Source organism: Labrus bergylta, chromosome 12 (genome assembly GCF_963930695.1).
Source record: "Labrus bergylta chromosome 12, fLabBer1.1, whole genome shotgun sequence".
In the NCBI taxonomy this organism is placed as follows: domain Eukaryota; kingdom Metazoa; phylum Chordata; class Actinopteri; order Labriformes; family Labridae; genus Labrus; species Labrus bergylta.
The window spans coordinates 13,671,360-13,685,877 of record NC_089206.1 but is presented as its reverse complement, the minus strand read 5'-3'; the positions used below and the strand labels follow the sequence as shown (position 1 = coordinate 13,685,877).

Sequence of the window (14,518 nt, the reverse complement as noted above, 5' to 3'; positions counted from 1 at the left end):
TGATAATGCTGTCCTTCACGAGAAGCTCAGGAAGCTGCAGCTTTAAGCATTTAGGTTGTGTGTGGGCCTTCTATCAATCTCATCGACTTTTTCCCTACACAGCATGGACTCACACACCAAACGCTTTATACTAAAGGGAAAGTATTCCAAATATCTGCAAGAGTTACTAATGCAATCCAGGGAAAGAGTCTTGCAGGCCAAGAGGCTGTTCTCTCTGGTTCCTCACGTGTGGATGAAAGTATAGTTGAGTGAACAAAACCAGCTAGACTTAACTGGGATTTTAGGCTGTTTACTGGGGCTCAGGCGTTTGGGGAAGGGCAGGGACGTTATGATGGAGAAATCCTTTCATACCCTGGAATTTGTTTTCTTTTTGTTTGTGCAAGTGTCAACGCCAAAATACTATAAAGCGCCTTTATTTTGATTCCTAGAATGAGGCTACATTCAAATTATAATCTAGAATTCAGGGGTGGGCCACATGCAGTTGAGATATAATTGACTGTTAGTGTTTTTGTAAAACTCTTATATGAAAGTATACTAAGTACTGATGTTGTAGTGAGGACCACACTAACCGAGACCAAGACATATGTGAGACCAGAGTGATATGAGACTGAGACAAGACCGAGACATTTAGGGATCGAGACCAAGTCAAGACCAAGACCATAAATATCACTTTTAAAATCATCATGTGTGCAGCGGGCGTGTCACTCACCACTCATCAGTAACACCAGGAAGGTTGCGGTGGTAACCAAGAGATAAAAATCAAACTACAAATGAATTGAAGTCATTTGTTCTTTTAGAAAGGAGCATTGGAGGTGGTCTTGACTGGTCTTAATCTAAAATCAGGAGTCCGCCCAGTCTGAGACAGAGACAAGACAGAGTAAAAATACTTTCAAGACGAGACCTTCAAACAGTGGTCTTGAGACCGGTCTTGATTTCGATTACTACAACACTAGTTTGTACATTTGAAAAAAAGAAAGAAAAATATCCTAAAATAACCAGTAAATACTCTGTTCATTGTATTGGAAAAGAAACTTAATTTTGAAGTAAGCACATTAAATTAAGGATTAACAATTGTACTGGAGGTTAAAATATGAATGTTGGTATCATAGAGGCTGATAAAAGCTATGTATTCCTTCCTTTGGTTGAATTATAAGTCCACCGAAGAATATCCTACAATTTGGCCCTCTGACAGTGAGAATTAAATATATGTGGCCCTTGCTGTGACCAAAGTTGCCCTTTCCTGGTCTAGATCAACACCAATGGGTTACACCATCTAATTTGCATCCCGATATCTGACTTCTTTGCCACACCTGTTTAAGCCACAACCACAACTTTATAAAAGCCTGCGCTCAGGTCTGTTACTTCATCTTCCATCCAAACCAAGCCTGACCTGCTATAGAGAACAACAAAAACCTCCATGTGAGTGTAAAATGGATCTTTCACCTTACTTCATTCTTATTTTGTTGATATATTATGAATTATTTCCAATACAACACATGTATTAATGATATTAATGATCTGCCTCTACTCAGGGACTCTTACTACCTGGGGATCAAGAACAACTTTGACTTTCGTCGCTTCTTGCAGTTTGCCAGAGTGTGTGAGGTTGAAGACAAAGACTGCAAAGAAGGAAAAAGGAAAACTATCTGCACCAGAGACAAGGTGCTGACACACTTGAGCTTGTAAACAGATAATTGAAAGCAAACTGATAATGTTGTTATTTATGACTAAACTACAGTCCTAACCTCAACAGGAGGAGGACCATATGTACGACTTGTTCTATACAAGACACCGTCTCCACAAAAGAGCCTGTCAGCACAGAGTAAGCCACATCATACAAGAAATGTAAGTGTCTACCTTCAGAAGTTAGTACTCCAAATATAAGATTGGTCTCCTTCTGATTTCCATTATTTGATCTGCATCATGATTCACTATCTCATCAGTAATAATATGTTTGATATGAACATACAGGATTGCAGAGGCTTTTTTTAAAGCAGACGGTCACATTCAGATTGAAGGATCAGGAGGGAGGATGTTCACTCTCTCTACAGCCAATGAGGACATGGAGGCCTACACAAAGCTCACAGGTGTGTAGATTTAAATGTGTGCTGTTAGCTCATGTTTAACATTGAAGCCAATTCAGACTTCAGAAATATCAAGACATTGTTTAAATAATGCACTACACCCAACAATCTGAAAAGGAAATTGTGTGTAGGCACTTGGTCAGTTTTGATGTTTGGCCAAGGACAAGGTTATCTGGTAGTTTGAGGAGTTCACAAATCCAGTCTCAAACATCCTGAACAACTGGCTGTCCTGATCATTTGAACTTGTTTGATATTTAGGATGTTTATTTATGAAGTAACAGTGACATATTTCAACACTTTTTGGAAACACACTTTGTTAGATGCTGCTTTCTGTCAGATGGCTCTGTTGCTAGGTCATTTACAGTTATGCTAATTTATCCATTTTTTTTATCGTGCATTTGTTAAAGATAAATAAACCACATCCTGTTAATTTAGTTGTGATGACTTATAAATGAACATGCCATGTCTTACAATTTATTGAGTGTGTTTAAATTAAATTCACTAATTTTTGTGTGTGTTATTATCATTTGTTTGCTTGTTACTCTGTTACTCTTTTAGACAACGTGTTTGAGGAAATACTGAAGTCTTCCTGCTCAGAACTAAAAAAGGCAAGAGAGATTCTGCAAAACATCGTCTCTCGAAAGATCTACAAGTTTGTTGGTGAGAGAAAGCCAAAGGACCCCATCGAAGATTGGAAAGTAAGTCTGTGTTCTTGTGTTTCATTACATTTATAACACATGATCTAATGCACTGTTATCACAAAGCTGGATAATGTGCTCATTTTCAGTTAATAGAATAAGTACACATCACATTATTTACTGTCTCCAGCATTTTATCTTGCCCGTGTTGTTATTACATTTAACATGAACAGCAACACTATTGAACAGTTCTCTTTTTGAAATGTAATGTGAATTGGATAGCAGCTTGAAATGTCTTACAATACAAAATCCCTCAGTCAACTAATGCTGCATGATATTGGGGAAACTGCGATAACCTTTGAGGTTCATACAATTACAATTTGTATTGTCATTTGGGCTTTCAATTCTATTTTCTTTTTCAAATAAGAACCCCTTATATGTTCAAAGTGACTTTTAATTTGCATCAAGAGCCCTGTGACAGTAAAGAACAGTTCATCGTCACACACTGCATGTGATCCCTTTAACTCTACATCTTATGTGCACATAGACTCTGCCTGCACAGAAGTCACTTCTCTTTGTGATCAGGAAGAGGATCAGACAGACTGATATTGTAGATCAGTCATGGAAAGAGAGAAACTGAAGGCTTTTTGTTTTTTCAAAAGCAAAAACAACAAAAAATGGCATGAAATGATGCATTTCAGGACATATGATTGATATTATATATTCTGTAATGTTATCATAGAACTTGTACACATAGCAAAAATGATGCTTAAATCATACCATGCAGCCCTACAGTCAAAAATATCTACACTAAGTTGGTGCAGTTTTTTGAGTGAATGTGAAATGAATTCCAAGTTTCTTACATTGTCAACTTTAAATGCAAAAAACCTTTTCTATCCTTTCGCACTCTTCTCAACTTTTCTGCTCCATTTTCAAGAGCCTGATTCCTAGCTGGAAAAAAGGACTGGCTGAGGGAGAAAGAAACCTGACACCAAAGGACTTTGAAATCCTGGTGAGTTTTTTGACTTTCTTTCATTTCACCTTTTTGTAAAATCTTGGGTTTTGCAGATTTTTTGATTTGTAAGATGTTGCAAAATTTGTTACTGCAGACATACTTTTACTCTCAACCTTCATTTTAGGTCATTGAAATGGACTATGGCACGGACGACAAGGACCCTATCCAACATGTTCATTTCTACAGCAAATCTGAGCTTGACAAGGCAAAACCAATGCCCGAAGAAAAGGTAAGAACTAAATATTGATTAAAACATTTTTTATCGCAATATTTCTTCTGTTTATTGGGCTCCATTGTTTACACCCGTGAACAGCTGGTTGCGCTGTGCCAGCCTCGGTTACATCCAGCCGAAAGACCGGACATCCCCGCAGAACTACGGAGGAAGAGAAGGGGATGCAGAGCCGGAGTGAAGTGCCGGGAAAAGAAAAGACGGTACAAACCATCCGTGCCGTCTTTAATTATGGGGAATGTAAGATCTCTCCCTAATAAGATGGAGGAGCTGACGGCGCTCACCCGGCTTCAGAGGGAGTACCGAGAGTGTAGCATCATGCAGTTCACGGAGACATGGCTGAATGAACTCACTCCGGACACGCTCGTAACTTTGGACGGCTTCCACCTCGTCAGAGCGGACCGGAGCGCGAGGGAGAGCGGTAAGAAGAAAGGCGGGGGAATAGCGATGTATGTGAATGAGAGATGGTGTAACTCTGGGCACATCACCGTTAAAGAACAGCGCTGCACTAAGGATGTGGAGCTGCTGGCTGTAAGCATTCGGCCATATTGCCTGCCGAGGGAGTTTTCACACGTCATCGCGGTGACTGTTTACATCCCCCCCTCGGCAGACGCTGCTGCAGCCTGTGAACTCATCCACAGTGTAGTGTCTCAGCTACAGACATCACACCCCCAGTCTCTTACTCTCATCTCAGGAGACTTTAACCACGTTTCCCTGTCTGCCACTCTCCCTACTTTCACTCAGTATGTTGACTGCCATACCAGGGACAATAAAACTTTGGACTTACTGTATGCAAACACCAAGGATGCATACAGATCATCACCCCTCCCCCTCTGGGCCGCTCAGACCACAACCTGGTGAGACTGCAGCCCATTTACATACCTATGGTGAAAAAACAACCCCCCACAACCAGGTATGTGAAGAAGTGGTCTAAGGAGGCCACTGAGGCGCTGCAGGACTGCTTCGACACCACTGACTGGGAGGTGCTGTGCAGCCCACATGGGGAGGACATCGACGGTTTAACTCACTGCATCACAGATTACATAAACTTCTGTGTTGAGAACACTGTACCCACCAAAAAAATACAGTGTTTCTCCAACAACAAACCCTGGGTGACCCCTGAGCTGAAAACCCTGCTCAATGAAAAGAGAAGGGTTTTTAGATCTGGAGATAGAGAGGAGCTGAGGATGGTGCAAAAGGATAGCTCAAGATTAAAATCAAGGAATTGAAAGCCAGCTATCGGGAAAAGATGGAGGAAGATTTACAACATAAAAATGCAAGAGAAGTCTGGATGGGCCTGAATAACATCTCAGGTCACAGCAGAAGGCGTGGGAGGGGCCCTGAAGCAGGAGACAGGGAGTGGGCAAATGAACAGAATCTGTTCTTCAATAGATTTGATTCTGCTCCCAACCCCACCCCCACCCACCAGAGCGCAGACCGCTTCTCCATCTGAGTACCCTGAGTACCCTGCCACCCCCCTCAACAGCCCTCTCCTTCTCCTCCTCCTCCTCAGACGACCCCCTCCAACAACCCCCTCCTCTTCTTCATCCTCCTCCTCCGACGGCCTCTCCATAACAGCTGATCAGGTGAGAAGCCAGCTGAGGAAGATCAAGGCGAGGAAGGCCACAGGTCCCGACGGCATCAGCTCCAGACTCCTGAAGGACTGTGCAGACCAGCTCTGTGAGGTCCTTCTGCACATCTTCAACCTGAGCCTGAGACTGGAGAGGGTACCGACTCTGTGGAAGACTTCCTGCGTGGTGCCAGTCCCAAAGACATCTCACCTCAGGGAGCCTAACCACTTCAGACCTGTGCCCTCACCTCTCACCTGATGAAGACCATGGAGAGGATCGTCCTCAACAACCTCCGCTCCCTGATGACTTCAAATCTGGATCCTCTGCAGTTCGCCTACCAGCCGAACATCGGGGTGGATGACGCCGTCATCTACCTGCTGCAGAGATCCTGGACTCACCTGGAGAACACCGGCAGCACTGTGAGGGTCATGTTCTTTGACTTCTCCAGTGCCTTCATCACCATCCAGTCTGCACTGCTCAGGGGGAAGCTAGAGAGGGCGGGAGTGGACTGTCACCTGGCTGCATGGACAACAGACTACCTCACCAACAGACCACAGTACGTGAGGCTTCAGGACTGTGAGTCTGACATGGTGGTCTGCAGTACAGGGGCCCCGCAGGGGACAGTTCTCTCCCCTTTTCTCTTCACCCTGTACACCTCGGACTTCTGTTACAACTCTGGGAGCTGCCACCTGCAGAAGTTCTCCGATGACACAGCCATCGTGGGGTGTGTGTCTAAGGGGAGCGAACAGGAGTACAGGCAGGTCATCATGGACTTTGTCGACTGGAGTGAGCTCAACCACCTTCAGCTCAACGCCAGCAAGACAAAGGAGATGGTGATTGACTTCCGCAGGAAGTCACCCCAGACTGCGCCGGTGTACATCCAGGGCTTGGACATCGAGAGGGTGGAGACGTACAAATACCTGGGTGTTCACCTCAACAATAAACTGGACTGGTCACACAACACCGACGTCCTGTACAAGAAGGGCCAATGTCGACTTCACCTGCTGAGACGACTGAGGTCCTTTGGAGTGTGCAGGACTCTGCCACAGACTTTTTATGACACTGTGGTGGCGTCTGCACTTTTCTATGCAGTGGTCTGCTGGGGAGGAGGGAGCATGGAGAGAGACAGAAAGAGACTGAACAGACTGGTCAGGAGGGCCAGTTCTGTCTTGGACTGTCCTCTGCACTCTGTAGAGGAGGTGGGTGAGAGGAGGATGTTAGTGAAGCTGACATCCATCATGGACAACCCCTCTCACCCCTTGCATGACACTGTGGGGGCCCTGAGCAGCTCCTTCAGCAGCAGACTGAGACACCCACCCTGCAAGACAGAGCGCTACCGCAGGTCGTTCATCCCATCTGCAGTCAGACTGTTTAATCAGACTCTTTAACAACATCACCACTTCATGCTACACACTGTGTGTGTGTTTTTTTAAGAGCAATCCCTTAATTACTGTGTAATTTTACATTATTGTATTTTTTATTTTATTTACATGATGTAAATATGTTTGATTTGATTTTAACTTCTAGTTTTATTTTTAATAAGTATATTCCCGTCCCCTGTTTTCTGGAGCTGCTGTAATGCACAAATTTCCCCCACAGGGGATCAATAAAGTTTATCTTTATCTTTATCTTTAAATTATTTGTAAGGCAGCTTATGTCACCACAACTCTCAAATTAAAGCTGCTGTCCTTCTTTACAGGGATCCAGGATTCGCACAACATGCTTTTCTGAGCAGCTGATCAGGGTCTTCTGTAAGGAGATTGATGACGAGAGTGTGGAGGCTGCCAAAAAGCACTTTAAACAGTGGTACTATGATTTTCTAATCCTTTGATAATAGTTGAATCTTAAGATGTTAAAGGATACAATACATATCGACTAACTTGCTGTTGATTGAACATAAAACATCAAATATAAATTCAGACCAGTTGACTTGGCTAAAGTAAATAGAAAACAGTCAACATTGAGTACAGTTTATTTAACATGGTTGAACATGTGATCTACAGTCTGAAACAGACTTTTTTTGAATGGGTGTGTATGTGGCTTCCAGTGTTTCTCTAGCCACGCTTTACAAGTCCATTGTACTGATTAGCAGACAGCATTTGATTTTTTTTAACTGAGCCTTCATGGGCTCTGTGCAACACAACAAAACTCACTCTTAAAAAGTTGATCTAGCATCTCAGTTATTACAACAGGTGAGCATGATGTGAAGGCCTGTTATCAAGATTCAGCAAAACCAAGAGAGAGCATCATCACATCGGCAGCAAGCAGCTTCACAAACATAATAAAACTAAGTCATGAGAAGCTTCAGTTTTGACATGTCAGGAGGGCTGGACCTCAGGTGCATTAACAGGAGGGAGGAACAAACAGCAGCCCTCTTTTTGTCTCTCTCTCTCTCGTGCGGACGGCAATTTTATGAATAATTAAAACATATAGTTTTAAAATATAGGCTACTTGGGCAGCTATACATGTACCTGGGTAGCCCGAGTATTGTCTGTGTGGGAAATACTGACGCGAGTGCAGCGTAAGTGCAGTTTGTGAAGGAAAAAGGAGCAAGAGAATCGGCATCACGCAGACATGACATCGCAACTATGTGAGAATCGAGACTGGGATTCTTTCTGACCTGAGGGATCTTTTTTTGTTTTGTTGTGCTTCAGTTTGCACATGTCTTGGCTCCAAAAGAAGTCACCAGCACAAAATGTTGGCCGGTATTTTGTCTTTGCTCTTTATACAACAGACCAAAACTCATTGTCCATATTAATATATGCAGTTTGTGGTTTTATGACATTGAAAGGCTGTTTTAATATATGAGCATTAGAATGGAGCAATGAGCAGGGAGGGAATGATTGCATTGAACTTCAGGATACTGTTGCCTTTTCTTTGCTTTTATATGATTTTGATCCCTTTTTTGATGCCAAATTAATGTTGGTGTCTTCAAACTTTTGTATTTTAGTACCAAAAGACAAAAACTTTGAAAATATTTTTTTTTACTTAAGATTTAAAAAAACTGAAAATCCTCACCAGTAAGATGATGGATCTGCATGATGAGTGGATTGTTTTGCTTTAAAATAAGTTGAATGAGAGATCGTTTGTTAAATAGAATCATTTCTGCCTGAAACATTAGCTGTGCTCAGCCTTCAGTCTTCCTTTCAGGTTAAGGTGCTGGTTAAGCTCTACTCTAATTCTGCAAAACATTGTCTCTGGAAATATCTACAAGTTTGTTGGTGAGAGAAAGCCAGCGGACCCCATCGAGGATTGGGAAGTAAGTCTGTGTTCTTGTGTTTCATTACATTTATAACACATGATCTAATCACCTTAACCTAGTTATTGAAAAGGTTGTTGCTGAACAACTGGTAGCCCATCTTAATATTGAAAATCTACTGCACCCTATGCAATTTGGGTTTCGAGCAAACCATTCCACTGAAATGGCATGTTGCTACTTCCTTGAAGTCATTAAAGGTAGCCTTGATAAAGGAGGGGTGGTGGGTGCTGTATTTCTTGACCTGCGCAAGGCTTTCGATACAGTTAATCATTCAGTACACATCTCCAAATTGTCTAAATTTAAACTCTCTGCTAACGTTGTTAATTGGATTCAGTCTTACCTACTTGGTCGTACGGATAAATGATAAAATATCATCACTAAAAGCCTGCGTTATGGGAGTGCCACAAGGTTCCATCTTAGGACCGTTGTTGTTTAGTGCATACATCAATGATCTCCTATCTGTGTGTGATGATGTGGGGACCTTGATGTATGCAGACGACACGGTCCTATATGCATGTGGGAAAGACCCTGAACAAGTAGCTGCCAAACTGTCATTAGCAATGGAACAAGTCATAGAATGGTTACGTTATTCATACGTTACGTTAATACTGACAAAACTGTGGTCATGTATTTTGTAAATTAACACAAAAATATGTTTTTTCCAAATATTATTGTAGGTGGGCAAATTATAAAAAAGGTCGATGAGTTGGGTTGATACTTGATACTTGATACTTGGGTGTTACACTAGACCACAACCTTACTTTTAAAAGTCATATTAAAAAGATATGCCATAAAGTTAAATATAACATAGCTAACTTTAGACATATCAGGAACTCACTTACAGTCGAAGCGTCTAAAATGTAATTGAATGCTATGATTTTTTCTTACTTTCATTACTGTATATCATGTTGGTCCCAAGCAAACAAGACTGTCTTAAAACCCATAAGGTCACTTCATAAGCAAGCCCTTAAAACTCTGGACAGGAAACCACAACAGTATCATCATTGTGATATTCTTGATAAATATAAAATTCTGAGCTTTGACCATTTAATTTTTTATACCGATGTCCGCTTAGTGTACAAAATAATCCATGATGCTGCTCCCCCACCATTGAAAAGCTTTGTGAAACTTCGCTCTGAGCTGATAAGCAGATCTTCAACGTCTGCCTCTAATGGAGATTGCAGTGTTCCTAAACGTGGCTCCGCTTTAGCACAATCAGTTTTTTCTTTTAAAGCCGTTAAGGAATGGAATAGTCTTCCAACTAGTCTTAAACTTTGCACAAACTTCTGCACTTTCACCCGGGAAGTCAAAAAATGGATTTTAAGGAACCAGCCTTGTCAGCATTAATGTGTCATCTCGACAACCTTTTAGATCTCTCAGGGAAACTATAATGTTTTAATATCTGTGAATTGTTCTATGTCTTTCTTCTCTCGTGTGCGTGCGTGCGTGTGTGCGTGCGTGTGTGCGTGCGTGCGTGTCTGGTTGATTTGTATTTTGCTGTTGCCTTCATCTGCCCAGGGACAACAGATGGAACTAAGCTAGCTAGCTAAATCTGGTACAAAGCATCTCTTCTCTTCTGAGACTAATGTTTTTTTTTGTACACTGACCCTGATTCAAATAAACGGTTAAATAAATAATGCACTGTTATCAAAAAGCTGGATAATGTGCTCATTTTCAGTTAATAGAATAAGTACACATCACATTATTTACTGTCTCCAGCATTTTATCTTGTCCGTGTTGTTATTACATTTAACATGAACAGCAGCACTATTGAACAGTTCTCTTTTTGAAATGTAATGTGAATTGGATAGCAGCTTGAAATGTCTTACAATACAAAATCCCTCAGTCAACTAATGCTGCATGATATTGGGGAAACTGCGTTTTCTTTTCATGTTCATACTATTACAATTTTTATTATTATTTGGGTCTTCAAGTTTATTTTCTTTTACAAATAAGAACCCCTTATACATTCAAAGCTACATTTAATTTGCATCAAGAGCCCTGTGACATTAACTTCTAAGCAAAGAACAGTTCATCTTCATACACTGCATGTGATCCCTTCTCTCTCTCTCCCTCTACACTTTATGTGCTCATGGACTAACACACGTCCTGGGATATTACCATGGCACTTGTACACATAGCAAAATTAATGCTTAGATCATACCATGCAGCCCTACAGTCAAACGCATTTACACTAAGTTGGTGCAGTTTTTTGAGTGAATGTGAATTGAATTCCAAGTTGCTTACATTGTCAACTTAAAATGCAAAAAAACTTGAATCTATATCCTTTTCCACTGTTGTAATTTTTTTCTGATTCCTTGTCAAGAGCCAGATTTCTGGCTGGAAAGAAGGATTGGCTCAACCCCTCCCTGACGAGGAAGAAAACAACCTGAAACCAGAGGACTTTGAAATCCTGGTGAGTTTTTTTTACTTTCTTTCGTCTCACTTTTTTTGTAAAATCTTCAGTTTTGCTGATTCTTTGATTTGTAAGATGTTGCAGAATTTGTTATGGCACACATTTTACTCTCGACCTTCTTTTTAGGTCATTAACAAGGACTACGGCATGAAAGACGAGAACAGCAAAAATGTCAGAACTAATTATTGATTAAAACAATTTTTTTATCGCAATCATTCAATATTTCTTCTGTTTATTATTTGTAAGGCAGCTGATGTCACCATAACTCTCAAATTAAAGCTGCTGTCATTCTTTACAGGCATCCAGGATTGGCACAACGTGCTTTTCTGAGCAGCTGATCAGGGTCTTCTGTAAGAAGACTGATAGAAAGAGTGTGAAGGCTGCAAAAAAGCACTTTGAACAGTGGTACAATGATTTTCCAATCCTTTGATAATAGTTGAATATTAAGATGTTAAAGGATACAATATGAACTAACTTGCTGTTGATTAAACATAAAACCAGTTGACTTGCCTGAAGTAAATAGAAAACAGTCCACACTGAGTACAGTTTATTTAATATGCTTGAACATGTGATCTACAATCTGCTGAGTGTGGAAAACATTAGCTGTGCTAGCATCCTCAGCCTTCGGTCTTCCTTTCAGGTTAACGTATGCTTACCTGTGCTGGTGAAGCTCTACTCTAATAGATTTGATACTTTAACTTAACAAAATACTGCCAAACTGGGCAACACTCCAACATGTTATTGGTCCTTTGTCCTGGTTTGCATCCAGGTTAGACAGCAAGTCTAGACAGTCAGTCAGGTTTCTGTACTGAAACAATTTTACTGACCTGTATTGGAACCGTGCAGGACTCTGGTTTGGGGCCCTCAGGTTAAGAGAGGTAAGCAACAGCAGCATGGGAGTGAAACCAAAAGATTAACCAACCCTCTGGTTTCTTCAACTTTCACTCAGGAGCAAAAATCAGCTTTTAGATTTGAAAATTTGAAAGTAAAAATGATTGACAATTATTGTGATAATTATATCGACTGATATGACATTTTGATAACATTTTTAGTTTTTTTAGCCCAGGCCTATAAGCTACAGGTCTTATTGTCAATAACGTGTATCCTTCATTAAAAGAAAAACGGACATGTTAAAAAAAAAATCCCTCTTCATACAGTGTGTGCTGATTGAGACATGAGATAATCAGACCAATTTAGTTTTTTTAATCGGGCTGTAAACATGTTTATTTCTGCTGTAAAAATTGGCTTTTCTGAATGGGTGTGTATGTGACATATTAATATATGCAGTTAGTGGTTTTATTACATTGAAAGGCTGTTTTAATATATGAGCATTAGAATGGAACAATGAGCAGGGAGGGAATGATTGCATAGTGAAACAAAACTTCAGGATTCTTTTTTTTTGCATATATATGATTTTGATCTTTTTTTGATGCTAAATTAGCATTGGTGTCTTCAAACTTTTGTATTTTCCTACCAACGGACAAAAACTTTGAAATAATGTATTTTATTACTTGAGATTTTAAAAAACTGAAAGTTCTCAGCAGTGAGATGATGGATCTGCATGATGAGTACATCGTTTATCTTTAAAATAAGTTGAATGTTAGATCGTTTGTTAAATAGAATCATTTCTTCTTCAGTTTATCTCTCACTAGGTTTACTCTACACTGCTTTCTTTAAACAGATGTACTTTTGTGTCTTTATTAACATGCAGGAAGTTCGAGAAGAAGCCACATCTGCTTGGACCTGAGGGTAATTAAAAGACCATGGAAATGACTCAACAACATGAATAACACAGAATTATTTCTTATTCAGACTCAGGACTCTTTCTAGCTTTTATCATATACATGTTGTATTGTTGTTTTAAATTGTTGACTCCCTTCTGCATCTGCATAAGTTCCAACAACATACAACATGATTTTATTGAGGACAAAGATAAATCATAATATATAATAATATAAACTGATACATAGACACACATGACACTGGATACTTACACAGCTAGCAGCTGTATGGCTGTTGAATACCATTTAGGTAAAGAAAGCCATTATTGAAATCCAACAATCATTGTCTCAAACTGAATATATAAACTGCATGTTTCTGAATTGATTCAGCTTTTGGTCACATTTATGCTTCTTTGTAGGTTGTGAATTCTTTTTGGTCGGGGAAAGATGTAAAGCACTCCCAACATGTGTAATGGAGTGAATATTTCACTTGTGGTTTTATTTAGGGATTTATAATACTCAGTGGTGTTTTAGTTTTGATGTTAATCGTTTGAAGATTGAGGACATGAGATTAGATTATTTGTCTTTGAGTGGTGTTTAATGAGAGATGATCATGAGTGATGTTTTGGTGACTGGTATTATCTTATATTACTTTGTATCTGCAGCATTTATTATCACAATATAATTTTAATCTGTTTTAAAATTAGTCTTATTTTGGGCATGTTTTATAATGTGCTCTTCTTTTGAGTTTATGATTCTTACTTTAAAAACTGGAACTTGTGAAAACCTTTATTTGCATCTAAAAACTTGAAATTCGAATTGAACAATATCTTTTAAACGTATCCATCAACTACCTTTCTTCAATGGATGATGAATGTGTTTAAATGTATGACACACTTTAAGTGAAGCTATAATTGTTTGACGATTGGTTCTTACATAATGCATCTATGAGAACCTTTCAAGTGTATTCCTGTTGTGATGGGTTCATATCTGATAAAATCTGCATGTATTCAAAATAAACATCAGAGAAAATCCTGAGTTCAACATTGTGTAATCTATCAAACCATATGCATCTATATATATATATATGTATATATATACACTGTATATATCACCTGTGGTACAAATCTAATTGCAGTTCAAAGTCCTTTACAAAGGAGCGGAAAAATGACTGACAAAAGGTAGTTTGTAAAATATAACAGCAATAAGAAATGAAATCAGCACGATGATTAATAAATATAAATACTAAAAACCTAAAATCAAACACTAAAATGTAAATTTAAAAGTAGAGATGAATAATATTGATTAAAATATAGTAAATTAAAAGCCTTAAAATGATTAAGTCATATAGAAAAGCCAGACTGAATAAATGAGTTTTTTAAATTGTTTTTAAAAATCTCAATATTCTCTGATCCTCTGAAGTCTGTTCCAAAGTCTCAGAGCAGCAAAACGCAGAATCACAAAAGGTTTTTGTTCTGCTCTGTGGAACAACTAAAAGAAGAACCATAGAAGAACAAGAAGACCTGAGGGGTCGTCCTGGTTCATAAACTAAAATCAACTCTGAAAAGTTAATCTGGTGGGAGGC

At 39.6% G+C, this 14,518-nt stretch overlaps 1 protein-coding gene across 1 annotated transcript in view; it reads left to right on the top strand.

The window, feature by feature from the left end:
* Positions 1–13,971, top strand: part of LOC109978923 (deoxynucleoside triphosphate triphosphohydrolase SAMHD1-like) — a 63,672-nt gene extending 49,701 nt beyond the window's left edge. The window contains exons 19-26 of the mRNA XM_065961282.1: positions 3,660–3,734; positions 3,862–3,966; positions 7,237–7,343; positions 8,688–8,796; positions 11,123–11,212; positions 11,339–11,383; positions 11,511–11,617; positions 12,924–13,971. Of these exons, the coding sequence (XP_065817354.1) occupies positions 3,660–3,734; positions 3,862–3,966; positions 7,237–7,343; positions 8,688–8,796; positions 11,123–11,212; positions 11,339–11,383; positions 11,511–11,617; positions 12,924–12,969 (684 nt within the window). The 3' untranslated portion in view covers positions 12,970–13,971. The remainder of the gene's footprint in view (positions 1–3,659; positions 3,735–3,861; positions 3,967–7,236; positions 7,344–8,687; positions 8,797–11,122; positions 11,213–11,338; positions 11,384–11,510; positions 11,618–12,923) is intronic.
* The last annotated feature ends 547 nt before the right edge of the window (positions 13,972–14,518 follow it).